Here is a 25,137-nt window from a genome sequence, read left to right as displayed (position 1 = left end):
ACCTGTTGGATCGGAGGGTGAGGGCTAGGGCCATTCCCCCCAGAAATGCCTGGGAACTTTCAGGTGCCTTGGTAGAAGAGTGGGGTAACATCTCACAGCAAGAACTGGCAAATCTGGTACAGTCCATGAGGAGGAGATGCATTGCAGTACTTAATGCAGCTGGTGGCCACACCAGATACTGACTGTTACTTTAGATTTTTACCCCCACTTTGTTCAGGGACACATCATTCCATTTCTGTTAGTCACAGGTCTGTGGAACTTGTTCAGTTTATGTCTCAGTTGTTGAATCTTATGTTAATACAAATATTTACACATGTTAAGTTTGCTGAAAATAAATGCAGTTGACAGTGAGAGGACGTTTCTTTTTTTGCTGAGTTTAGAACCTTTTCCACAGAGGGTTCTACATGGAACCCAAAATGGTTCTACCTGGAACAAAAATGGGTTTCACCTGGAACAAAAAAAGGGTTTCACCTGGAACAAAAAAGGGTTTCACCTGGAACAAAAAAGGGTTTCACCTGGAACAAAAAAGGGTTTCACCTGGAACAAAAAAGGGTTTAATTTGGAACCAAAGGGGTTCTTCTATGGGGACAGCCTTTTTTATAAGAGTGTACTGGTGTGCAGAGTAGACAGGCTACTGTATTTTAATAGATTTTCCTTCATTTGTTTGAGAGATGGACACCTGTACCACCAGTGAAGCTTCTCAATTTGGCTACAGTCAATATTAATACCAGCAGGCAGCGCCATAACATGATCATAAGCATAATACTGTTATAAGCACATAATAAACATAGCCTAATAATATATATCCCAATAATAAGAATAGCCTAATACAGACCTTGAAGGCAATATCAAAATACTCGCAAACCGAGGCGCATCTCTCCAACACATATTTTGATGTTCCGTTTTTAGTCTCTTTATCCTTCAACGATGCCTTCTTTGTGGACATCGCAATGACTATCACCACAGTATCACCGAGATCTGTCAGCGCGCCGCGCGATGTTCCTCCCGAGATGCCAGTGACTCAAAACCAGTTAACACGAGCAATGAGTCCATCGGCAGTCATTTAGCGTTGTCCAAAACCACCCAGCGCTTTCTAAGAACAATTTCTTGACGCTGAATCAACTAATGCCAATCATAGAGTCGTGGTTAAAACTTAATGGGGGATTCTCTTGAGGACGCGGCTACATTCGTGGAGGAAATATAATCAATATGCGGAAACATTTCTCAGTTATGCAGAACGTTGGAACGGATCCGCATCATTCTTTACGCGTTGGCAGATGAAACGACGTTGCTATTGTCATTTGTCCAATGAAGATAATGTTATTTAGGTCTATGAAATGAGGCAGTTTTTTGTAATTTTCATAAATGAAAACAACTAGGTCTTCAACCTAGCCACGGACGCAACAGGCAGTGATGGCACGAGTTATTAGTCACAGGTGTTACTGAACTCGTTGATCATGAAAGAGGAGGAGTTCAGCGAACGAAAAAAAACGTCTGTCAACGTGTTGCCACTGAAAAATACACTTTTCGGTTTCAATCCTAAATTAATGTTATTCCAGTGATTTCAGAATTCTGAAAAATTCCTACAATTTAATCCACAACATGTCAGGTAGGTGGTCTTTCCTCACCTATGTCTACTTTTCAAAGGATGTATGTAGCCTTGAGAAAATACACTAATAACAGACAGTGTTCATATGAGAATCTCATTTTCTTTCACTTAATTGACATGACATAATGTCAAAAATGTTCTCCTAATTGCCAAGCCATGCATGATCATGTGGATGGATACCAGCTGAATCTTTGACTAAGAGTTTGTCTCTCCCCAGTGCTCAAAAGAGAGAGACGATAAAAAGAGATGTCTGTGGGTGTATCTCTCTCTAGCTCCATCACTTCACATTACAGGCAGTTGTGGGCTCAGACAGACAGACAAACAGACAGACAGACAGAAAGACTGGCGAACCTTGGTTAATCTTCTATCCACCTAGTACAACAAAGGTTTCTGCAAGTGCAACCAAACCTTTTTATACCCACTGCATTTGTCACAACCTTTTACTGTATGACAAAGCATTTTTCGTATCTCCAAGGTAAGCAGCTTTGTGTGTCCTTTTTCTGCATTGCTTTTGTACGGCTTATATGCCTTCAGACAAACAAAGCCTTAGTCATCACTGTCTGTCACAGCACAAAACATTCAGGTCTATTTCTGAAAATAGCATCACCCTGAGCTTTATAACTTTTACAGTCCCGTTCTTTCTGTCTTTCTGTCTTACTTTCATTTTCTCTGTGAATGGAAGCCCACCATACATCACCACAGTGATAATGTAGACCGTATATGCAGACAATCAATCACTCCAGTTCACATTCACAACAGTGAGTGATACATCTGCGAAACACAACTATCCATCAGGGAACAGACCAACTGGTGCATCATTAACTGTAATCATACACACGCTTTCTAGCAACACCCAACTGTGTGCTAAAGATCATTATGATTGCAGAAAGAGGAAGATGATTGGCACCTCAGACAACAGCATTTAGGGACCCTGGAAGGGAAGACACTTGTTGTCCCATCAATCCCAGTAACAAAGTGATCTGTTCCCTTCATGGTCACTTGTCCCCTATGGCTCATGGCAGACAATAACGCAGAGACTCACCGTGAAGCCGATGCCCACAGTGGCAGAGAAGGAGCCGGGTATGAACTTGCCTTGGTCATACTGGACCAGCAGAGAGGTCTTCCCCACGCCGCTGTCTCCCACCATGATGGTCTGTGGATAGCAGGAAGAACAGAGAGCAGGTTAGCCACATCACAGCACTACCCAGCACTACACAGCACAGCACTACACAGCACAGCACTACACAGCACAGCACAGCACTACACAGCACTACACAGCACTACACAGCACAGCACTACACAGAACAGCACTACACAGAACAGCATAGTGCACTCTTATAAAAAAGGGTTCTTCGGCTGCCCCCATAGCTTAACCCTTTTTGGTTCCAGGGAGAACCCTTTTTGGTTCCACAAAGAACCATTTTGGGTTCCATGTAGAACCCTCAATGGAAAGGGTCCTACATGGAACCAAAAAGGGTTCCTCAAATGGTTCTCCTATGGGGACAGCCGAAAAACCATTTTACTTTCTAGATAGCACCTTTTTTCTAAGAGTGTACAGTACAGAACAGCACACTGCTCATCTATAGGCCTGTACAATGAGTGGGTGTAGCGTACCCTACTGTATATGTGCATCTGTTGCTTACAGTGCGGAACATGCCCTTGCCTGATGCCATATAATGTGTGTAATATAATGTGATGCTATGAAGGTCAGTTGGGTAAATACCCGACGGGAGGAGGAAAATGGCAGTGGATGAGTCTGAATGTACCAGGGATATAAGGCAGCTGCAGCCTGAGCATCATGTCAGCCATGCTACTTGGATTCAAGACGATGCGCTCTGTGCCCCAAAGGGAGCATTAAGAGATCTCTCCTTGCCCACTCAACTGAAAAAACTCTTGCACAATGACACACAGCACAGACAAACACACATCAGCAGGCCACACACACACACACACACACGCACGCACGCACGCACGCACGCACGCACACAGTGGTGTAGTGGAGAGTATACTCAGGTATACGGTGTATACCCACTTATTTTTCGTTGGGCCTTGTGTATATTCCCTTCTTAATCCCCATGATGCATACCAAAGTAGTGTAGTGGAGGTATATGCCTTATCAAAAAATAAGTCTGATGGAACAGATCAGAATGTTTCGCTTAAAATGTTGATAAACTATTATTTCTTCACATTTTAGGTGCAGCAATATGCACGCTACGGTAGGCCTATATTTAGAAAGAGGGGAGATCTAAAGATGTAACAACTATCATGGGTTGCTAATATGACTAGGATAATTACATTTGGCTGCTAGACAATGAAAGAAAGCTCAAAGAAAACCAATAGAACAGGAGTATGCATAAGAGGAAGTCTTTAGAAAATAATTACCTCCAGGTTTCTATGGTGGGATTTTGGCTATACAGGCTACTTTGAAGCAAGGTAAGACATGCCAATTAATATAAAGTGATTATTTGCATCAATTATTGCCATTTGTTTTGCAATCTCCATCTTGTGCTATATGTGCTACAGAAACACCACTAACCAAACAACAGTGCTAGGTGCCTGCACACTTGAATTAAAGGGTATCTACACAAACAAATCTAAATGTCTTACTCGGTTGACATCCTCATTTATCTTTCAATAGTAGGCCTACTATTAGCCAACATGCACAGTACATATTGGGTACCTGACTGTGAAAGACCAATATGGGATTGATCATTTTAGGTCAGTCAGAGTATATGTCACTGTTTCTCATAGAATTTTTCACACAGGGTGCCTTTCCTTCGCCGGCCGGGCCGTTTGGGAAATGTTTGGCAAAATTAGTATAGCCACTTCTCCAGGCACCTCTGCACACACACACACACACACACAGAGAGAGAGAGACAGTCAACACTCAGTCAAGGGTCCTCTTATACGATAGGAATGATTTCCCATTGCTGTGGGTCATGCGTCATCCCAACGGGGATCTGCTGTTGATTTGAGAGGGGAGCGTTGCACGTGGGCATCAATAAGGCCCTGTTGCCATGGTTATCAGGTTGGTGGCTKGYRTTGTGTGGCTAGCCTGGGGCTCCGTGGCAGCAGTCAGCAGACGCTCTTCGCCTCTTTTGTTGACATTTATCACCTCCCAGCAGGCGGCMCCACTGYCTCTTATCTGCTGGCTCATAGAGCCTCACAGCCCACYCAGCTCCCCAACACTCTAATCACTCACATCCCTTTCTCAACTTTCTCATTTTTTAGGCCTCAGAAAGAAAATGTTAATTTCTTCATTACTGTCTCACCAGATATGGTAGATTTAGCTAAAATACATTATTTCTAGTCTTCACCCAGATTAACTCTTTCTCTTCCTACAAAATACAAAGTGGAGACTGTCTGGGGATTGGACTAGATATAAGTGCTGACATTAGTGTTGACCTTTTAAAATCTTTGATTGAAAATCTCAGATCAATTTAAAATCTCAAATCAACCAATAGACACTGACCTTTTGAAGAGACTTTAACATTCACTTATAGAAAGCTTTGGAATACATAACGTGCCATAACATTTCTTTGTATTTGCAAGTTTTATTTATATTTTATTAAAGGTTAATTGTGGGGGTGGATGCTTAGGACAGGATAGCATTCATGAATACACGGTCACAACACCAACAACAGTCTGACGCAGACTTGCGGCTTCGTCTGGTGACGCATGGAGCACAAACACACACAGTGGGTGTACCTTGTGTGAAGGCCTGAGCAACCAGAAGCCACTGTCAACCTACAACTACATTACTATTTCTTGTCATCCTCATCCAACTTTAATGTCTGTATGAGGGGGGGGGCAGAGAGTTTGGGAAAATGGAGAGGAAGTGGGGGTGTAGCCTACCACAGGGGACAGGGGAGAGATGCTTTTACCATAGCAACACACAAGCTCTTGTAGTAAGAGAGCACCAACTCCCCCCTGAGTTGTTTTAGTTAATCAGGCATAACCCCCTAACCTGGGTACCTGTCCGTGTACTCCGTTTCTTCCAACAACCAAAGAACAATCAGCTGACAGGCCAGTCTCTGTGGCAAAACTTGTATTTTTTATTTCACCTTTATTTAACTGACAGGAGTGGCAAGGAGTGGAATGATAGCTAAACAGACTGGTTCCCAGACTAATAACCCCCACAGATGTCTCACAATTAACTAAGTCAAAAACAAACTATAAGGCTATGTGATTCTGTCAACCTAGAGGAAACACCCATCTCTCTCTCTTTCTAATATAGCAAAAGGTTGTTGTTTTCCTTCAGTTAATGAGAATCTACCTCTGGGGTTGTCCTCATACACCCACTGAGTCATTATGCTGCATTGTTTGTGAAAGAAACACAGGGTAAATGGAAACATTCAACATAAGCACTTTCTGTTCCTACACTGGAGTATTCTCAGTCAGTTGGCGTGAGGGCTGGATTTATCTAGCTGCTTTGGGGAATGGAGTTGTTATAGAATGATCAAATTATTAGCATAACACTTGATGCCTATGGATAAATAATATCTACTTTCTATGAATTTAAATACTTGCCCTAAAAATAAAGTGATATGAAAAAGTATGAAGTTAATATTAGATGTTGCTTACTAAAGTAATTTACCCCAACAATGTTGATGAGTATAAGTGGGTGTATTGTGAAAAAAATTATGTGGCGTTAAAGTGAATTTGGTCTCTAACGGAATAACGTGCCCCAAGTCTCATCTTTCTTTCATGACATTTCCGCCCATCTACTTCCACCACACCCACAAATTTCCTGAGGTAAAAAAAAGTAATTAAAGATGCAGATTTCTCTAGAATAACTTAACGTTGGCATCAGTGCTAATGTCCTAAAAAGCAGCATTGGTCTTTAACAGGAAGATGTTCTATCAAGGCTATGCGATTACACATAGGAAGAAACAGAGAACGTACAGGAAGCATACATATCAGGGTTGGGGTCAATTTCATTTTAATTCCAGTCAATTCAGAAAGTAAACCAAATTCCAATTCTAATACCACATTTTTCTCATTGAAAAGCATTGAAGATAATTGGAATTTGTATTTATGTGTACTTCCTGAATTGACTGGAATTTAAATGGAATTGACCCCAATCCTGATACATATCCCTTCCATTTCCAAGTGTCCTCACATGAAGTACAAATAAAAATGCAGTCAATAATGACATCATATGAGTAGGCTCTTGCTGATGTATGTGTGTTGCTGTGGCTCACAAAAAAACAAAAGGGGAGCAGTTCAACCATTACATTCCACTATAGAAAGTGATAGTCAGGTTACATTTTCAAGATGTAACCTGGAGGACAAAGTTCTATCTTCTTTTTGTCCCATTGGACATGTACAGCTGTCAGCCTGGCTGTCCAGGGCCCCTGAAACCTGGCAGGTGCTGATTCAGGTGAGAGAGATGAATGAAGTCATGGAAGCTGGCAAAGGGAATGGGTTCTCCACAAGCAGTCAACCCACACTGAGATGTCCCTGCAATGCGCAACCATTCCAAATTGCTTACCTACATAGTCAGTCCAACTTTGATATTATTACCTCTACATTACACATACAACTGACATATCCACTCAAGTAGAATGCTGACTGTTGTAGCACCTCCCATGTCACATAATGAAGGCATTGTTCACGCAGACAGAAAAGTTTACTTTTATACTATTACAGAGACACACTTAAATATTAAAATATATATTTACAAAAGAGTACAATTTAAAAGGTAGATTATGTATATAGAGATAGGCTACCCCAGTAGAATTGGCCAATTTAGCACATCATCTTATGTGAGTTCAGCCTCTTTGGTGATTTTAAGTTAGCCTACGAGTTAAGTTATGAAAAAGTAGCCTAATCACCTTGTGCATTAGGTCCTCGTTATAGGGGAACGTGATCTCGAGGGGAGTCAGGCAGTCCTCTGTATCCGTGTCCACCGCAGATGACCCATAGGCACTGTCCGAGTGAAGCGCCTCGCCCTGGTCAACACATTCCATTTCAGGGATATTCTCCATAATGATATCCATCTTTATTTGTTCCTATAGAATCTTTTTGTCAACGAGTTGAGAAGCTTTATTTTTTTAATAAGCGGAGCTTTTAGACACGTCGCTGCAATAACTTTATCTCCTTTCCCCGCTCTCTCTCGTTTGCTGTCGCTCTTCTCTACACTCACCGCCCCCTCCTTGTCTAAATCCCTTGCACTTGCAGGTTTGATACTGATGCTCCTGGCAAGAACTATAGCCACCTAGGGGGATCATTTCCGCAGAGTCGAATAAAAATTTTAAGCAAAGCGCTCCTACTGGAAGCGGACACGGAGGTGTACTATAGTATTTATGAAACCATGTCAACTGTGTGCGTTGAAGTGGAGGACGTGCATCATGGTGAGCGCCTTCAAACGCAAATCATCACGTGTCTTCTCTTTGGGATTACTGCGAATTAGCTATATACTTTTGAGGGATGGATGAGGCATATTGGGTCATATCCTAAACCTGCTTTTAAACTAGTAATTGTGGCCGAAATAATATATTGTATATCAATAACTAATTTCACACGTGAACACACGACCCCTTAATGATTATTGATACTATCCAGCCTCTCTGAGAGCCTTGGGAACCTGCTAAATTAATCCCATAAAGCACTGATATTACTCACTAGCAGAATACATTTCATTCAGCTATTTTAATTCAATCAACTAGTCAAAAACGAAATACCCCAAAAAAGCAAGACTGGACAAGATTAGATGTTTTTTATTCGTTTGTTTTTTGTTATTGTGCCACCAGTCAACCTGTTGCCATGTTTTACCAGAGGCGTTCTGTGATTGGCCAGCACTCCCCAGTCCAACACTGTCATGCCTCAGTCAGGGAGCCAGTGCCACTATGTCATCATCATCAGAGTGAGTCATGAGTGGGCTGTGGGGTGATACAGCATGGACGGAAGTGACATTGAATGAAGTGTGATGTATCCAAAAAATAATAATACAAGAAGTGGTTCTCAATAGTTTGACAGAGGGGTTGATATTGAATGGATGGACAAATTTATATTTCTCAAAGACTAAAATATGAATAACCTATTCCATTTACACTAAACGGTGCTCTGCTATTCTTTCTGTTAAATGGAAGCTTCACTGAAGCAAGTGTGCAAGGGAAACAAGGTCACTTGTAAACTCAGTGGCAGAGACTGAAAAAAAAACAAGAAAAGTAGGAGTTTCAGCCAGTTTAGTTTTAAAACATTACAATTAAAAACAAAGGTATAGGGAAGGGTTTCAGAATTGTCTAAAAAGGAAATAAGTGCAAGTCTTGTAGCTATTCTCCTATTAAAAACAGTTCATATTAACAAAGGAAAGGCAGCTTCGATTTCATAACCAGACCGTGAAATAGTCATGTTGACCCCTCTTGGACGGGAGTTTCATTGTTGTAGAAATGCTTATGGACAACCAGTAACATTAAAGTGGTAGGTAGATAGAAGAAGAGTCTTCACTTTGTTGGCATACAGAGCATAGACCACATGGACAGTACTGCACTGCATATACACCGATACAGAAGAGGCAGCTAGCCCAGAGCCATGTATTTAGAGAGTTAGGCCAATGAGGTTTCTGCATTATGATGTATTTGCATGACTGTCTAGTATTAGAACAATATTCAATATTCTAAAAGTTTGCCAAACTCTAAATATATGGCTCTAGCTAGGCCTATATAGCATAACTGTGACTAGACCCATTGAGAAGCGATGTAGTCCACTGTGAATATGATGCCACACTGGAGAGCCAGGCCACTGTAGCCTAGAATATTACCCACATCAGTTAGGCACTTCCTCTGACACACAAAACCCCCGGTGGCATTGCTTTGCAGTGATCATGGACAACAAAGACATTTCACATCTCAATGTTCAAGAAACAAACAAACATGATATGTCACAGTAAACAGAACTCATGAGAGACGAGGACTCTCTCCCAACTTTAACTCTGTTGTCTCCCAGCTGGTAACTCAGAACATTATTCTTCCTCCTCCAGGTGAGCCAGCTGGGTCAGATATGTGATATGATAGTGACGTCGCAACATTCTAGCAGCACTTTTATACAAAAGATATGTAAGTGAAGAGGATGCCATGTCACCATTGTGACGACCTCCACCTTGATCTTTTAAGCTCCAACAAATGATCGACGCTGTCCTGTGTAACCTTAGTCTTACAGTAAAGTGCACTTCCCCCATCTGCTGCTGCTGTTCTGATAATAATGCTTGAAAATAAGCATGAAGATACTAGTCCAGAGGACCCACTGCCCTCTGACAACAATACAACACAGCATTTAGCCACTGTCAAAATGTTGGCCACTGCTTTAAATTCCTTAAAGCAGAAGAAAACTGTGCATTGAACAGAGTTCAAACATATGCGGGTGGGGTTCTCCTCTTTCCAAAGTTCTACACACAGACCCTGAATGAAGACTTATATGCAGACCGATAACATAACAGAAATTGTCCATGTAACGACCAATGACGTTCGAACACAAAAAACCTTGCAGTCTTCATGTGCAAATTTCCAGCACGCATCTCCTCTGAAAAGGGCATGTAGCCTCAAACTGAGAGCATAGCCACTCCACAGCGTATGTAGGGAGAAGCCGTGTCTATTTATGTGCCTTATGAGTTAGCCTTAGAGACCAGACCCCACATATCCTCCCCTCTTCTGAGCTCACACATCCTTCTCTCTCTTCTCAGGGCTCACATATAATCCCCTCTCCCGTAGTCCAGCATGCCTCCTGTCCGGGGGGCTACCTGATCCGGCCGTCACCTTTGACAGGGCCAAGTTCTGACTTAGGGTCTGGGGCGAGGGAGCTCCAGGTGGACTTGGTRCAGGGGCCMAGGGAAGGGCAGGRGCCCGGGGAGGGCAGGGTGGAGCACAGGTCCCCGGTCACCCAGAAGGCCCCCACGGTGCGGTCCACCCAGGCTTCCAGGGGCTTGCCCACCAGCTGGGCCCTCTGCTGGGCCTCCTGCAGGGCGGGCTCCTGYGGGGGMAGCTTCAGAACAGATCTCAGCTGCTGGAAGCCCTGCTCCAGGTACAGGTTGCCTGGTGGCCCCGCGTGCAGCCAGCTGTCCTCCTCTGGATCAGGCAGGGTGGCAGAGAGAGGAGGAAAGGGAAGGAGAGAGGATTGTTAGGGATTAGTTCGCAACATCCTCATCTGATACATAAATACATACTGAGAGTCTTCCAGTGACTTGAATACGGAGGCTGAATGGCTGCACTGAATCAAACAGAACACCAAAGGGGCAAACTACCCTGAACTACACTCCCCTTGGAACCACTTCACTTCCTGGTAAAAAGTAATGAACTACCAGACCCTCAAACCACCAGGCTCACCTTGGCGTAGTGGCTCTCGTCCTTTGAAGGCCAGGGGCATGACGAGGAAGCGAGCCTCAGCCACGCGCTCCCACAGCCTCAGCACCCTGACTGTCCAGGCCCCGGGGCGGAGCGGCCGCTGCAGCGGGGGCTTGTACTGCGTGTACTCTGTGTCCACATCCACACTGATGTCATAAGACGCCGCCACCGTCTGGGCAGGGTCGATCCACACAATGGTGGCAGTGAGGTTGGGGCCCCGAACCCATTTCTGTACCGCCACCGGCTCGTCCAGCGGCCCGATCACACCGCCGAAGTTCCGGAAGATTCTCTCCTTGGGGTCCCACTCTGTGCCCACCTGAGGGGGAAACATAAGCACAGACATTTCACATCAATGTGGTAGGGCAGTCTTGCATCCTTGTTGTCCTATTGGTATTCTAACTTGCTCATTTGTATCCAACATCTAGTCTACAGTATGTACTGGTATTTCGTCATCAAACTAGGTCCACAAACTTGTTCACCCGTAGTCTCAGCCCTTGTCATACACCACTATCTAAACTGCATCAGCATTGACTGTACACAATACCCCTAGAAATACAGATAGACATATGTATCTCAGCTTCCACCCACCTCCAGGTTCTTGAGCCTCTCAAACTCCCTGAGGTTGTTCTCCAGCTGCATGGTGGCCTGAGGCACGGCCCACACCTCCACCGTTTCCCTGACCCTTGACCCCACCTTCTGCACCTCCTGACGGACCAAGTAGCCCTGGAAACGCTCGTCGTAGAAATACAGGTGCACCGACACCGGGTAGCCTATTGGCTCATACCTGCACAAAAGGAGGAAGAGATTTGAATAGACAATATGAGATGGTCAAATAAATTGAGATATCTTTTTAGTGTGTTTCTTTAATAATTAAACCCAGACTTAAGTTGTCCTTCTTTTGGAGAAATCAATCTATTGAGTCTCAACTAGTCTAAGTAATAGTGAAATCTTCCACTCTGAATCTACCATTTGGAAGAATTGTAGTATTCAGGGCAGGGCCTCACCTGCAGGTCTCCAGGCTGGTCTGGCTGCTATCCAGGCTCCTGAGGCCCAGGCGGAAGAAGGAAGAGTAGGCCGTGAGGGCCACGTCACTGAGGGAGCCCACCCCGTCCACCAGCTCAAACAGGCTCTCCCAGTAGGCCTTGATGGCCACCGTCCCTGGGGCGTAGTGTCCATACAGGTGGGTGTCCAGGATGTCTATAGCCTCTTGGTTCACCGTGGACTCAAACTTTCGGGCAAAGAACGTGGGCCGGGTCAGTTGCTGTGGGGTAATGGACACATGAGAATCAAGGTTAAATACTACACTTGTTGGCTGAGGAGGAGTGCAGCCGTTAAGGACACTGAATTTGAACTCTCATGATAGGTACAACAGTGCCCTCTGCTGGCTGGCTGGCTGGCTGACCTGTATCCTGACGAGGTCCTGTGGTTTGAAGTCGTTGGGAGAGCAGCCGCACCAGTCCACTATGTGTTTGTACTGGCACTTACAGCCCAGCTTCCTGTTCCAGTTTGTAACACGCAGGTTGTTGTCCACCAGAGAGTCACACATGTGACTGTTCCCCAGCACTGTGTGGAAGAAGGACTGGAACAAAGAGGGATTATATTAATATTTCAAACACCGGGATGTGACATTTACTGTAAATAGAATTGCAACATTTCACCATCTCCACAGGGATTCCTGAACAATGAAGACAATCCAGACATGTTTCAAATCATAAAATGAATACTTTTGACTCTAGTGTACAACATTCAATATTAAGATATGACCTCAACCAACCCACTTTAACTGGCAGCTAAACTCTCTGTGACCCCCTCTTCAGTCTAGCACCTCTACTGCCCAGAGAGGCTGTGATTTAAGCAGTCACATTGTCATTTTCCCTGCCCATTACCTCAGCGGGGAGCAGGGCGTAGGTGTAGAACTGTTTCAGGCCCGCCACCAGCTCATCCTGGGAGTTGATGACATACTCTACGAAGCGCCTGGTGAGGGAGAACCAGTCAGAGCCCCCAGACACCTCCAGGCCCTCTGGGATGGTCCGCTCACCCAGCCGCCACATGTGGTTGTCACACTCATGGAACAGCCGGTCCAGACCCTGTTTCTTTATGAACCTGGAGGTCACAGGCAGTGTTCGTTTCATCAACAACTGACAGAAGATTGTCCAATCATAAATATGCATGCCGTTGCATAATATAATGCAATATTCTCATTGATCTTTCAGTTGCGCATTCTGATTGAGCTGATCTGCCTGGCCCTCCCACACACACACACACACACACACACACAGCTACCAGGCGGCCACTTCAGTCTAGAGTTTTAAACCGATAACTAAAACTAGGAAGGATGAAATTACTCAAATTGGTAATTTTAGTAATAGTTAAAGCTATTTTAGTCAAAAGACTAAATCTAAAATAGCTGCCAAAATTAACACAGCACAGGGAAGGACAGTGATTAAGAGTTATTCATTTATCTAACCACTACTTTACAAAGCAAGTTCATTGACAACCTGTTGCCTTGTTTCCTAACTTCCGCAATAATAACTGATCTTAAATAGTTTGTCAGAGAGCTGTCCTTGACTATATGGGAAATAAACATCAAACAGAAGCTTTACATCATAATCATCATTCCTTTCATTTTCCCTTCAAACATCTTAGTCCTGTCCTCCAATATGAAAGCTTAACCATTACATCATACTGAGTGAAGCTAAGCTCGATGAGAAGAGCAGTGGAGGAAAATCTCATCCAATGTGAGCCGTGTCAGACACTAACAGTGAGAGCCAAGTGTGTCAGACAGACTGACGAGGCTGTGAGTCAGAGGTTTCCTAACTAAGCTCCCTACCTCGCGTTCTCCCGCCCATGTGACTTGAGGAAGTTCTGGTCTCTGTGCTGTGACAGAAAAGCCACCAGTTCATCGTTGGTCCTGCCGGAAGGCGATAGGCCGWGGAGAAGACAGAAAGAAAGGAGTGAAGGAAAGAAGAGAGGATTAGGTTGGGAATAAAACGCYGACTGGAGCGTGGYGCGAGGAGCAGRGAAGGGGGGACGRTGACTTTCCATGGGTGGAATTAGCCACTSMCGGCAGGATTTKGGAGGCAGCGGCGGCTCCTCYGTGTGCATTTATTCCCCCCTTTAAACCCTGGGATGGTTCAGGAGGATTGGCCACTGCTCTGGAAGCAGCTCAGAAGTGCCTCAGAAATCCACCCCAGAACTGATTGACAAGAAAGAGGCGATTTAGCAGTCTGTCTCTGTGCATCAGTGACCAAAACAGTCCATGACAGCATGGGCTTTCATCTAGAAGGAACCGTGGCTCTCCTTTATCTTGTAGCTATAGGAGTCAAAGTCACTGCAGGTCAACAGAATCATTGAATCAAACATCGCAAAAGCTCAGACAGGCACAGATGAAAAACGACAAATCCAGAGCATGTTTCTTCTAAACAGACAGAGTTGTGTGGTAGGAGGAATACAGTCTTCATCACACATATGTCAATTAACCATCATAAACATTAAACAATAGTTTCAAAGCCCATCATATGACAGTGGTGTTGTGGTCACTGACCTGGTGGGGAAGTCAGTGGCACTGAGGTTGATGAAGAAGTCCCAATTCCAGTCCAGCATGGAGAGCAGGTCCTGCATGCTGCGCAGGTAGGCCTTCAGCAGGCTGGCACCGCCCCAGATGGTCACCATGCGCCAGGGCGTGGCACGCACATTGGGGTACTGCTGGGCGATCTGCTGCACCTCCCGATGCAGGTAGTTGGAACGCTGGGGGGGGTTAGGAGACAGAACGTTTACATGCACAGTAATAATCTGATATTAAACTGATTATGGCAGTTGGCAGATTATGCATTAGTCACGTAAACACCTTACTTATTGGCATAAGGTCAAAATCAAAGTAAGCATACGCCGATTAAACCACCTGGTTTTCTGATCAATCTTTCAAATTATTAGTACATGTAAACACCTTAAGGTAACAATCTGCCTACTGCCATAATCAGTTTCATATTGAAATATTAGTGTGCATGTAAACATACTCATTAAATCAAAAACATGCAAGTGCATAGAAATCTCCTGGTATGAAATAGCTGTAGGTTCTTCTGGCAGCAGGACACGAAGAAAGAATAAGAAGAACTCAGCTAAGAGGCTACTTCCAAACCGTAAAGAAGAGGATTAATCATTCAGAGGGAACGATGGATGGGGGGGACTGCAGCAGGGTTGGTGACAACAGGCCTGAGAGATCAGATACTTGCTTTGAGAAGAGGAGCAGGTAGAAAGTATTGTGACAGGGCCCAGCTCCAGGCTAACACAGGGAGAGAGTGGCCTGCTCTGCTGGTACAGAGACAGAGAGACAGAGAGCGAGAGGAGGGCTGCCTGGTGGAAGGACTCCAGAACAGCCTGACCTGCTTTCCATCCTGTCCCATCCCTCAAGGCGCCTGCCTACCCGTCCCAGTGAGAGGAGCGATAAGGTGGTGGGCCTTTAGCGTCTAGTGTAGTCTCGACAGTGGGAGCCCATTGACTCCTCATTTATCAGTGCTTTCCCTTCTGCCGTGTTAAACTGTTGCTCTGAGCTCTATGGCTCTGCAGCTGTGTAGACAGCCACCTCTTAAAGCTCCCACAGTAACCAGACAAACCCCTCTATCCTGTCTAATTCTCCAAATACTTCCTTACTTGAGGGTTATTTTAGACTCTACTACACACGAAAAACAGTGACCTCATCAAGCATGCACGAGTCAGCGACACCCTCCAGGTTAGAGCCCCTGCCAGCATATGAGAACCAGAGAAGCAATTTCACATATCATGGCGTACTCATAAGCTAACAAGGAACGTGCGGAGTACGATAAAGCATAAGCTTAATCTTACCCCCTCTGTATCTCCTTTGYGTGATAGTTGCTTGAATTCAACMCTCAACTGAGCCAGCCAAACCAGATCATCCCAATGACAAAATACAATTTCCAGCCATAAGAGACTTTATGGTGCATCTAGGGAAGTTCAAACTAAGTAATGCTTTTTTGTGMACGTYTTTTATTGGATGTTGTTATTCAAGATKAAATCCTTCTTGAAGCCATCACAGTAGTGTGTATGTCTGCCAGTAGTTACCTTGTCCACRTGGATGTAGTAGAAGTGGTCTCGGTGGTATATGGCTTTGATGAGGCGTTTGAGCTGCCTGATGGCCCGGCCGTGGACCACCAGGACGAAGGCCACCCTGACCGGGTTCTCCACCTTGGACAGGTCATTGTCCAGCTCATCAGCTGTCTGTACCGGGCTGGAAAAACCTGGGAGGAGGACACCATTTTTAAAATGTAACCTTTATTTAACTAGGCAAGTCAGTTAAGAACAAATTCTTATTTACAATGACGGCCTACCCCGGCCAAACCCAGACAACGCTGGGCCAATTGTGCGCCGCCCTATGGGACACCCAATCATGGCCGGTTGTGATATAGCCTAGATACAGCCACAACACAGGATGAGAGAGAGGATCATGGGAATGAGTCTCTGCATACAGATTATTTGGATGATACACATGGGACTGATAATAGAAATAATATTGTCCTCAAACCCCTGTGTTACAGGTGGATGAGGGGTGGCGTGAAAATATGCTATCTGGGGGGGGGGTTGAGGACATCTATTTACATTAAAACAAGAAATGGAATTGCAAATGTAATATTCATGCACAAATTTAGTCTTGGGAGGCACTTCAAGACACAAATGAAAAAATGTACCAGGGAGAAAAAATATCCTAGATCATTAAGAGTCTGCAGTGTGTGGTCTGTCTGGATGTGCTGTTAGTCTCTGATCTCTAGAGGAATGATGGCTAGGTAGGGGTGTGTCTCACCGTGCAGCGGGCAGAACTGAGGCAGTGCCCTTGGCATGAGCTGCCCGGCCTGATGCTGGCACACAATGTTGGCGATCTCCTGCCGGCACTGCCGAGAGCCAGCGCGGTGCAGGGCCGACAGGGCGTCCTTGCCCATGATGTCACACTTGGGCACAAAGTCGCTGCTGGGSGCTTGGGGCGCCCCCTCCACGCTGCCCGGTTCCCCTGGCATGRCTGGAGGGGGTAGTCTGGCCGCCCCCTCCCCTCCRCYCCGGGWATCAGTGAAGTTACGGCTGCTGGAGGGGTCATGGGGGGGAACGCCATCAACTGCTAMCCCCTGGCCCAGGGGCACCTTCACCCTGATGGTRTGCTTCCCCCGGCGCTTGGTGCCCCTCCGGAGGGCGCTGGCGGCCGTGGCCCCCGTCCTCTCCAGCCTGCTGTTCCATCGGGCCCCGCTCCTCCCAGACAAGGCGTTTTGTCTCTCCCAGGCCACCGCCTCCCTTTTGGGGTCCTGGCTGTTGTGGTCAGGTAGCTTAGACCGCCGTGTTTTCCTCTGGGGGGGGGGGTAGAGTTAGCACAGAGAAGATTCTCATTCTCCTTCTTTCCTGTCAATACACTACACAACATACTGGGACCAATCAAATTATTAGGAATAGTGTTTGTGAAATGAGGAGATGATTCACCCTCTAAGAACGAACAAAACAACAAGTCGACAACAGAGCAGGAGCACCAGAGGCGAGATGTGTTTACAGTGTGTGTTGTTTCTGCTCTGGGTTATTTTTAGCCTCTGCCTTTTGTTGAAGTAATCAAGGAAAGACAGAGTTAAGAAAAGGCACAACATACAGGTGGGTAATGAAGGCAGTGATTCACCGCAGTGACCTCAATAAACCTCAGTCAGACCCTGGGCACAGTACAGAGCACACAGCGCATGCATGGACCGTACACATTCAGTTACACCACATGAAATTGGACATATGCTGACATCTACAATGAGAGTCCTTATCAGACCACTAAGGGGAGTGTGTGTATGTGTGTGTGTGTGAGAGACAGAGAAGTCCTCTGATGTGTAATTAGTGAGGCTTGTAAATGGGCAACGACAGGCAGGCAGGGGGAGCTGGAGGGTTACCACGCTCTGAGCTGCCCAATAAGATCACTGTCGGCCAGGGGCCAAGTGGCCTTATCAGCAGCCACCCCTGCAGTCCCAGGAGCACTCAGCGCTGCCCACTTCGGCACCCAGCCCTGAGCCCCTGCCGCTTCAATCGTTACATGTTGCCAACAGCAATGCCTCCACCATCATAGACACAGCGGATACTGGGAGGGGGCTGTTATGTATGTAGTATTATGTAAATTGTATTATGATAGTATGTAGTATGTATGTATGTAGGTTTTGGGGGTGGCAGGACACATCATTCGGCTAGCAACTCCAGCAAAATCACAACACAAAAACCATCATGACTCTTTCTTGCTCTAAGGTGTTCTTGGTTAGTGGAGATAAACAGGGGGGGGGGGGGGACTGCTCACCACACTCTTTATGGAATGCAAAAAATGGGTCCTCCACAAATGGATGCGTCGAAAGCATCAAACCCCACTATTTTCACTTCTGCGACAAATATTCACACTTATTGGAATTGTACCAGAAAGGCTCAAAATATGCACCCGGAGGGATAGAAAAAACAGAGTGGGCCGTGCGTTTCCTGCCCCTTTCGACGCATGCCCAAGTGGGCCCTCGCCACACGCCGCTGGCACAGAGACAGACCAGAGCAGACTGTGGGAACAGAGGCTATGGCCTGGGACAGACAGCACAGGGAGCTAGACCAGTGCCAGTCAGCCAGACCAGTGCCAGTCAGCCAGCCAGCCAGACCAGTGCCAGTCAGCCAGCCAGTAGCCAATCCAAACAACACAGCTACTGATCACCCAGTACACCACAAATGGTGTTCCAGTTTAAAAAAGCATTTGTCGACAATGATATTACAGCCCAGCCCCATTGAATGTGTTTTGCGTCATGGAGTCTATTGAAAAGCATCACATAGGGGCAAAAAAAAGAGTTGAGTTTGGAGAGAAAAGTCCATATTTTAAAAGACTGTTACTCTACTGGTGGTTCACTGGTTCAAAACTGCTACCAAATTGTAAGTGGACTTATCTAGGCAATGTTATGTTATCATATTGAARAAAAAMMMCRSSMWTTYMAWTWAAMTTYYCYMTWTTTYWCACTTTTTAATTAACGCCCTCACGTCAGAAATGCTTCAACCCAAAGGCGGGTTTTTCTTAATTTTTTTTCGTTCTAATTAGTTGAAGCCATATCACTGCCATCACCACCATGTGAGGAGAGCGGACCAGCACGCCCCAGCAGCTCTTTATGAAGCCACTGACTGGGGACGACTGAACTGAGTGTGCGGTTTTCTTCACTTCTTCTCAAGTCCTTTTCTGTGGGGGCTATAATAGGATGCATGTGGTTGTGTTCACACATGCACAGCAAGCAGCCAGCTTCTGATTAGAGCAGATGTGAGTTACATCGAGGCCACTGAGCAGAGAGGGATTCAGTCCAATCACTCAGCCCTACATAGGCCCCAGCTCTATACCCACTCACTCAAAAAAGGGAGGGCCACTGCCATTGTGCTACATTTTTTCCCTATTTCAGTCATTAAGTCACTCTTATCCAGGGGGACTTACAGTAGTGAGTGCATACATTTTTCATACTGTTCCCCCATGGGAATTGAACCCACAACCATGATGTTTCAAGCACCATGCTCTACCAACTGAGCCACATGGGAACTGTAAAAATGCCTCCTCCAGCCTCCCAATTACCTAATTTATCACATGATTTACCTAACAAAAAAGTATGTCAGGTGTAGGTATAAGATTCAAAATGATGTTGCACCATTGGGCGGTGGGAGCGTATACATGTGCCTTTGTTTAGGCTGGCTGACTAAGGACTGAAGTGATAGCAAGAGCTGGATGCATCCTCATGACATGAACATGGAGAGTAACATGTTTTAAAGCAATCTACTAGAGGTCACAATGGGAACATCCTGCTCTCAGAGGGATCTCATGTCATGTCACATTTCCTTTTTACACTGTGTCCGTCCAAAGGGAAATGCATTCATTGCATCTTGGCTGTTATTGATTCAGACAGATTATGTAATGTTCCTACTGGTCCAAGTAATAACATCTTCTTGATTGCGAGAAAGGACGTAACATAGAAACACAATAAGCAGGGAATGGCTAATAGTGAGTTTGCTCCATGAAATAACATAGATTTAAACCATCACCAGTGAAACACAGAGTTCAGACACAGAGTCCAAAGAGTCCCAGAGCAAACCTATGCACAGTACCTCTTCTGGGCCCCTCCTTAGATGCTTCCTCTCCCTCCAGGTATCCACAGCTCAGTGAGACAGCTCTATGTGACCACCCGAGCCACGGGCTGTTCACCACGCTACCATCCAGGTGCATCAAAGCTGGGACCGAGACAGAAGCTATTTTTCAGTCTCGAGGCCATCAGACTGTTAAATAGCAATCACTAGCCAGTTACCACCCGGTTATTCAACCCTGCACCTTTGAGGCTGCTGCCCTATATACAAACACATGGAATAAGTGGTCACTTTAATAATGGACCACTAGTCACTTTAATAATGTTTACATACTGTTTTACTCATTTCATATGTATATATTGTATTCTACTGTATTTTAGTCAATGCCACTCCGACATTGCTCATCCTAATATTCATATATTTCTTAATTCCATTCTTTTAGATGTGTGTATTGTTGTGAATTGTTAGATACTACTGCACTGTTGGAGCTAGGAACACAAGCATTTCACTACACCCGCAATAACATCTGCTAAATATGTTTATGTGACCAATAACATTTGATTTGATCAGTCTGGAGGGTTACGCACACACAAGTAACATCATGAAAGGCAGAGCGGGACTTCCGACTCTTTCAGCACACATTCCTGAAGCGGAATCTGTATCAATGCCTCAAATGATAACTAAATGCAAGCCCCCGGGGCTAAATCTGTTGACAGCTCACAGTGACTTTATTTGAAGAAGAAATGGGATGTTCCAGGCCACTGCCTCTAGTAGTGTTCCAGGTGTGCATGTGAGATTGGAGAGCCAAGATTCCCATGGATAAGTATGTTACAGGTCGGTTCAGACGCTCTACTTCAATGTGCTTTAGAAAATATAGACCAAATTGACTAAATGTGTTGTTTACCTAGAAATAGTTCAGGTGTAGTTTTATACTTGGAAAAAATACAAGTCAATTACTATGGTTATATCAAGACCAATAAATGGTGACTCAAACTATGAGAGTAAATGACTAAGATGGCTATGGTATGCAATGGACCCATGAGCCAACTCAGATAACTTGGTCCAAGGATGATAAGTAAAGATGAGCCAGAGGGAAGCACGACCGCACATTCCATACGCTCGCTCCAACTCGTTGCATGTCATAAATGTACATTATACTGGCTAGTCTTCTTGACACAATACTGGCTAGTCTTCTTGACACCTACTTTGAATAATCACCGAATCTATTAATCCAGTTGGCAAACCCGATAATCAACTTCGCCATGTATTTCCGTTCTCTTCATCACTACACGACACAGTCACACAATGCTAATTGAAGTGACAGTCGCAGAACCAATCTACATTCATCCAAGGACATGCCAAGTCACAACAGAATGAAATGAGAGCCAAAACAATGCGACCTGTTTTTAAATATTTGCTTGCTAGCTGGTTGGCAGATTACAGTTTACAACACAATGACCTCATACACAAGTTCTTATGAGTAACGTTACACTCAGGAAACGTCGAACCTGAATTCTGGAGACAGGTTGGCCAAAGAAGTGGTTCACTAGTCTGGTGTGGTTTATCTAGCGAATTGGTTTAAATGTGCAATTCTAGCTATAATAAGCGAAATAAGCTTACTATGAACTAGCTTTGGTTAACTACAGTATCTTTACTGTAGTAAGCTACAGAGTACTAGAAACAGCTAGCTAACATTTACGTTAGCATAGTAACGTTACTGCACGCTAGCTTGCTAACTACCGCTACCAGCTTTACAGAGACCAAATCTTATTTTAACCAGCTAAACAAAGTCAAATTAAGCTTTCTTACCTCCGCCTCGCCCTCTTCGAGACTTCTCAGACTCCATACTACTAGCCCTTGAATCAGAAGAATCGTTAACGCGGCGGCAATCGCTAGTTTGTATCGTCGGAGGAGCTTCTGCACTCTGACGCTGGCCACCATTTTTCCAATTCTAGTTTACATGAGCGTTTGCTAGAGCGTTTGCTAGGGGAGGAGAGAAGCAAATCTGAGCAACGCTCAACGTCATAGACTTGCATTTCCTCAGGTTAGAAGTTGTAGGCAGGCTACTGATTGCACATTTTTGGTTTAATTCTGAGTTTAAGTCTTATACAATACGTTTGATTATGGTTTAAAAGCATTGTTTTTTTTGTTTTCAATAATGTTATAGGTTTACAGCTAGATAGTTCTATAGAAAATGTGTCATTTATATGATGAACATAATCAGAGACCCTGTGTGAAAAAGAACAAATACAATTAAAGCATATCATCATTAGTAATAACATTGCATTGAATGTATTTAAATGTTAATACAAAATGCTATTTGCGTGTTCCTAATTACATTTAAGGATGAAAAGTGCGGCCCTTTCTACAAACGTTTTGTCAATCCTTTTATGGTTTATTAGATTATGAACTAGCATGATCATTATGGATCCTTTTTAAATTATAATGATAATCAGATTCTATCATTTTGTTATAGCTTGTAGCAGCTCAGTGCCATATCTTTAGCTACAGTGCCTTCGGAAAGTATTCAGAACCCTTGACTTTTTCCAAATTCTGTTACATTACAGCCTTATTCTAAAATTGATTAAATAAAACATGTTCCTCAGCAAACTACACACAATACCCCATAATGACGAAGCGAAAACAGGTTTAGACATTTTTGCAAATGTATTAAAAATAAAAAGCAGAAATGCCTTATTTACATAAGTATTCAGACCCTTTGCTATGAGACTCGAAATTGAGCTCAGTGCATCCTGTTTCCATTGATCATCCTTGTGATGTTTCTACAACTTGATTGGAGTCCATTTGTGGTAAATTCAATTGATTGGACATGATTTGGAAAGGCACACACCTGTCTATATAAAGGTCCCACAGTTGACAGTGCATGTCAGAGCAAAAACCAAGCCATGAGGTCGAAGGAATTGTCCGTAGAGCTCCGAGACAGGATTTTGTCGAGGCACAGATCTGGGGAAGGGTACCAAAAACATTCTGCAGCATTGAAGGTCCCCAAGAACACAGTGGCCTCCATCATTCTTAAATGGAAGAAGTTTGGAACCACTAAGACTCTTCCTAGAGCTGGCCGCCCGGCCAAACTGAGCAATCGGGGGTGAAGGGCCTTGGTCAGGGAGGTGACCAAGAACCCAATGGTCACTCTGACAGAGCTCTAGAGTTCCTCTGTGGAGATGGGAGAACCTTTCAGAAGGACAACCATCTCTGCAGCACTCCACCAATCAGGCCTTTATGGTAGAGTGGCCAGACGGAAGCCACTCCTAAGTAAAAGGCACATGACAGCCCTCTTGGAGTTTGCCAAAAGGCACCTAAAGCCGCTCATGAGAAACAAGATTCTTTGGTCTGATCAAACCAAGATTGAACTCTTTGGTTTGAATGCCAAGCGTCACATCTGGAAGAAACCTGGCACCATCCCTCCGGTGAAGCATGGTGGTGGCATCATTATGCTGTGGGGATGTTTTTCAGCGGGAGGTAGACTAGACAGGATCAAGGCAAAGATGAACAGAGCAAAGTACAGAGAGATCCTTGATGAAAACCTGCTCCAGAGAGCTCAGGACCTCAGACTGTGGGCAAAGGTTCACCTTCCAATGGGACAACGACCCTAAGCACACAGCCAAGACAACACAGGAGTGGCTTCGGGACAAGTCTCTCAATGTCCTTGAGTGGCCCAGCCAGAGCCCGGACTTGAACCTGATTGAACATCTCTGGAGAGACCTGAAAATAGCTGTGCAGCAACACTCCCCATCCAACCTGACAGAGCTTGAGAGGGTCTGCAGAGAAGAATGGGAGAAATTCCCCAAATACAGGTGTGCCAAACTTGTAGCGTCATACCCAAGAAGACTCGAGGCTGTAATCACTGCCAAAGGTGCTTCAACAAAGTGCTGAGTAAAGGGCCTGAATATTATGTGAGGATTGACGCTGGAGACGAATAAACAACGGACATGAAACAGAACAGGAACAGCGTCTGGACAGGGGAAAAATAACGACATCAATGCTGACACGGGGATCTGACCGAGGAACAAACAGATATGGGAGGGGCAATCAACAAGGTAGTGGAGGCCAGGTGAGTCCAATGAGCGTGATGGTGACAGGTGTGCGTAACGATGGGCAGCCTGGCGCCCTCCGGCGCCACCTGGGTGAGCCCGATGGGCCGGCTTAGGCATGGGAGCCCGACGAGACGGCTGAGGCATGACGTCTGCCGAGCCAACCAAGGCAAGAAAACCTCTCGAGCCAGCTAAGGCGTGGAAGCCCGACAAGCCAGCTGAGGCACCCCCGGTTTCATCGGCGACGGCACCCGGACCTGACGTTGCCAACAAAAACAAAAACTCCCTGATACTTCACATATTGGTGTCAGCATTCTGTGAGGATCAACGCTGGAGACGAGAAGCAGGTACAGGAGGTGAACATTTAATAACAACAGACATGAAACAGAACAGGAACAGCGTCTGGACAGGGGGAAAATAAAGACATCAATGCTGACATGGGGATCTGACCGAGGAACAAACAGATATGGGAGAGGCAATCAACAAGGCAATGGAGTCCAATGAGCGCTGATGTGCATAATGATGGTGACAGGTGTGGTAATGATGGGGAGCCTGGGCCTCCCGAGTGGCACAGTGGTCAAAGGCACTGCATTACAGTTGCTAGCTGTGGCACTAGAGATCCTGGTTCGAGTCCAGGCTCTGTAGCAGCGTCCGGGTTAGGGGAGGGCTTGCCTGGCAGGGATGTCCTTGTCCCATCGCGCTCTAGCGTGGAGGGCTGGGCGCATGCACGCTGACACGGTCGCCAGGTGTACAGTGTTTGTTCCTACACTTTGATGTGGCTGGCTTCTGGGTTAAACGGGCATTGTGTCAAGAAGCAGTGTGACTTGGTTGGGTCATGTTTCTCAACCTTCGCCTCTCCCAAGTGCGTATGGGAGTTGCCGTGATGAGACAAGACTGTAACTACCAATTGGATACCACGAAAAAGGGGTAAAAGTATTATTTTTTTAAATATTAAAAAAATATTGAACAAAATGATAGGCAGCCAGAAAGGAGGAGTGGGCGTGACAACTTATGTAAATGTAATATTTTGTTT

General features: G+C 45.2%; 2 protein-coding genes and 1 non-coding gene across 4 annotated transcripts in view; all 3 read right to left on the bottom strand.

Moving 5' to 3' along the window:
- Window positions 1-7,911, bottom strand: part of LOC112070689 (ras-related protein Rab-26-like) — a 16,456-nt gene extending 8,545 nt beyond the window's left edge. The window contains exons 1-2 of one of the 2 annotated variants that reach the window (XM_024138126.2): window positions 7,447-7,911; window positions 2,652-2,762 (exon numbers count right to left, since the gene is read on the bottom strand). In XM_024138126.2, the coding sequence (XP_023993894.1) occupies window positions 2,652-2,762; window positions 7,447-7,611 (276 nt within the window). In that variant the 5' untranslated portion in view covers window positions 7,612-7,911. Of the gene's footprint in view, window positions 1-835; window positions 1,469-2,651; window positions 2,763-7,446 lie in introns of those variants that run through there. The other variant, XM_024138127.2, reaches the window with a different exon arrangement.
- Window positions 7,912-8,315: 404 nt separating this feature from the next.
- LOC111980607 (xylosyltransferase 2) lies at window positions 8,316-22,036 on the bottom strand. Its single transcript, XM_024011430.2, has 11 exons — window positions 21,862-22,036; window positions 16,766-17,297; window positions 16,030-16,205; window positions 14,495-14,697; window positions 13,781-13,861; window positions 12,837-13,053; window positions 12,353-12,529; window positions 11,955-12,211; window positions 11,539-11,734; window positions 10,933-11,266; window positions 8,316-10,674 (listed from the first exon to the last, which is right to left on the bottom strand). The coding sequence occupies exons 1-11, from the start codon at window positions 21,991-21,993 to the stop codon at window positions 10,346-10,348; spliced, it is 2,634 nt and encodes an 877-aa protein (XP_023867198.2). The 5' UTR covers window positions 21,994-22,036; the 3' UTR covers window positions 8,316-10,345.
- On the bottom strand, window positions 19,442-19,517 carry trnas-uga (transfer RNA serine (anticodon UGA)). Its single transcript has one exon. It is a non-coding gene; the product is annotated as a tRNA-Ser (tRNA).
- Window positions 22,037-25,137: the final 3,101 nt, after the last annotated feature.

The sequence above is a fragment of the Salvelinus sp. IW2-2015 genome, unplaced genomic scaffold (genome assembly GCF_002910315.2).
Source record: "Salvelinus sp. IW2-2015 unplaced genomic scaffold, ASM291031v2 Un_scaffold1391, whole genome shotgun sequence".
Classification (NCBI taxonomy): Eukaryota; Metazoa; Chordata; class Actinopteri; order Salmoniformes; family Salmonidae; genus Salvelinus; species Salvelinus sp. IW2-2015.
The sequence above is the reverse complement of the archived record's forward strand: the minus strand, read 5'-3'. Positions and strand labels throughout refer to the sequence as shown.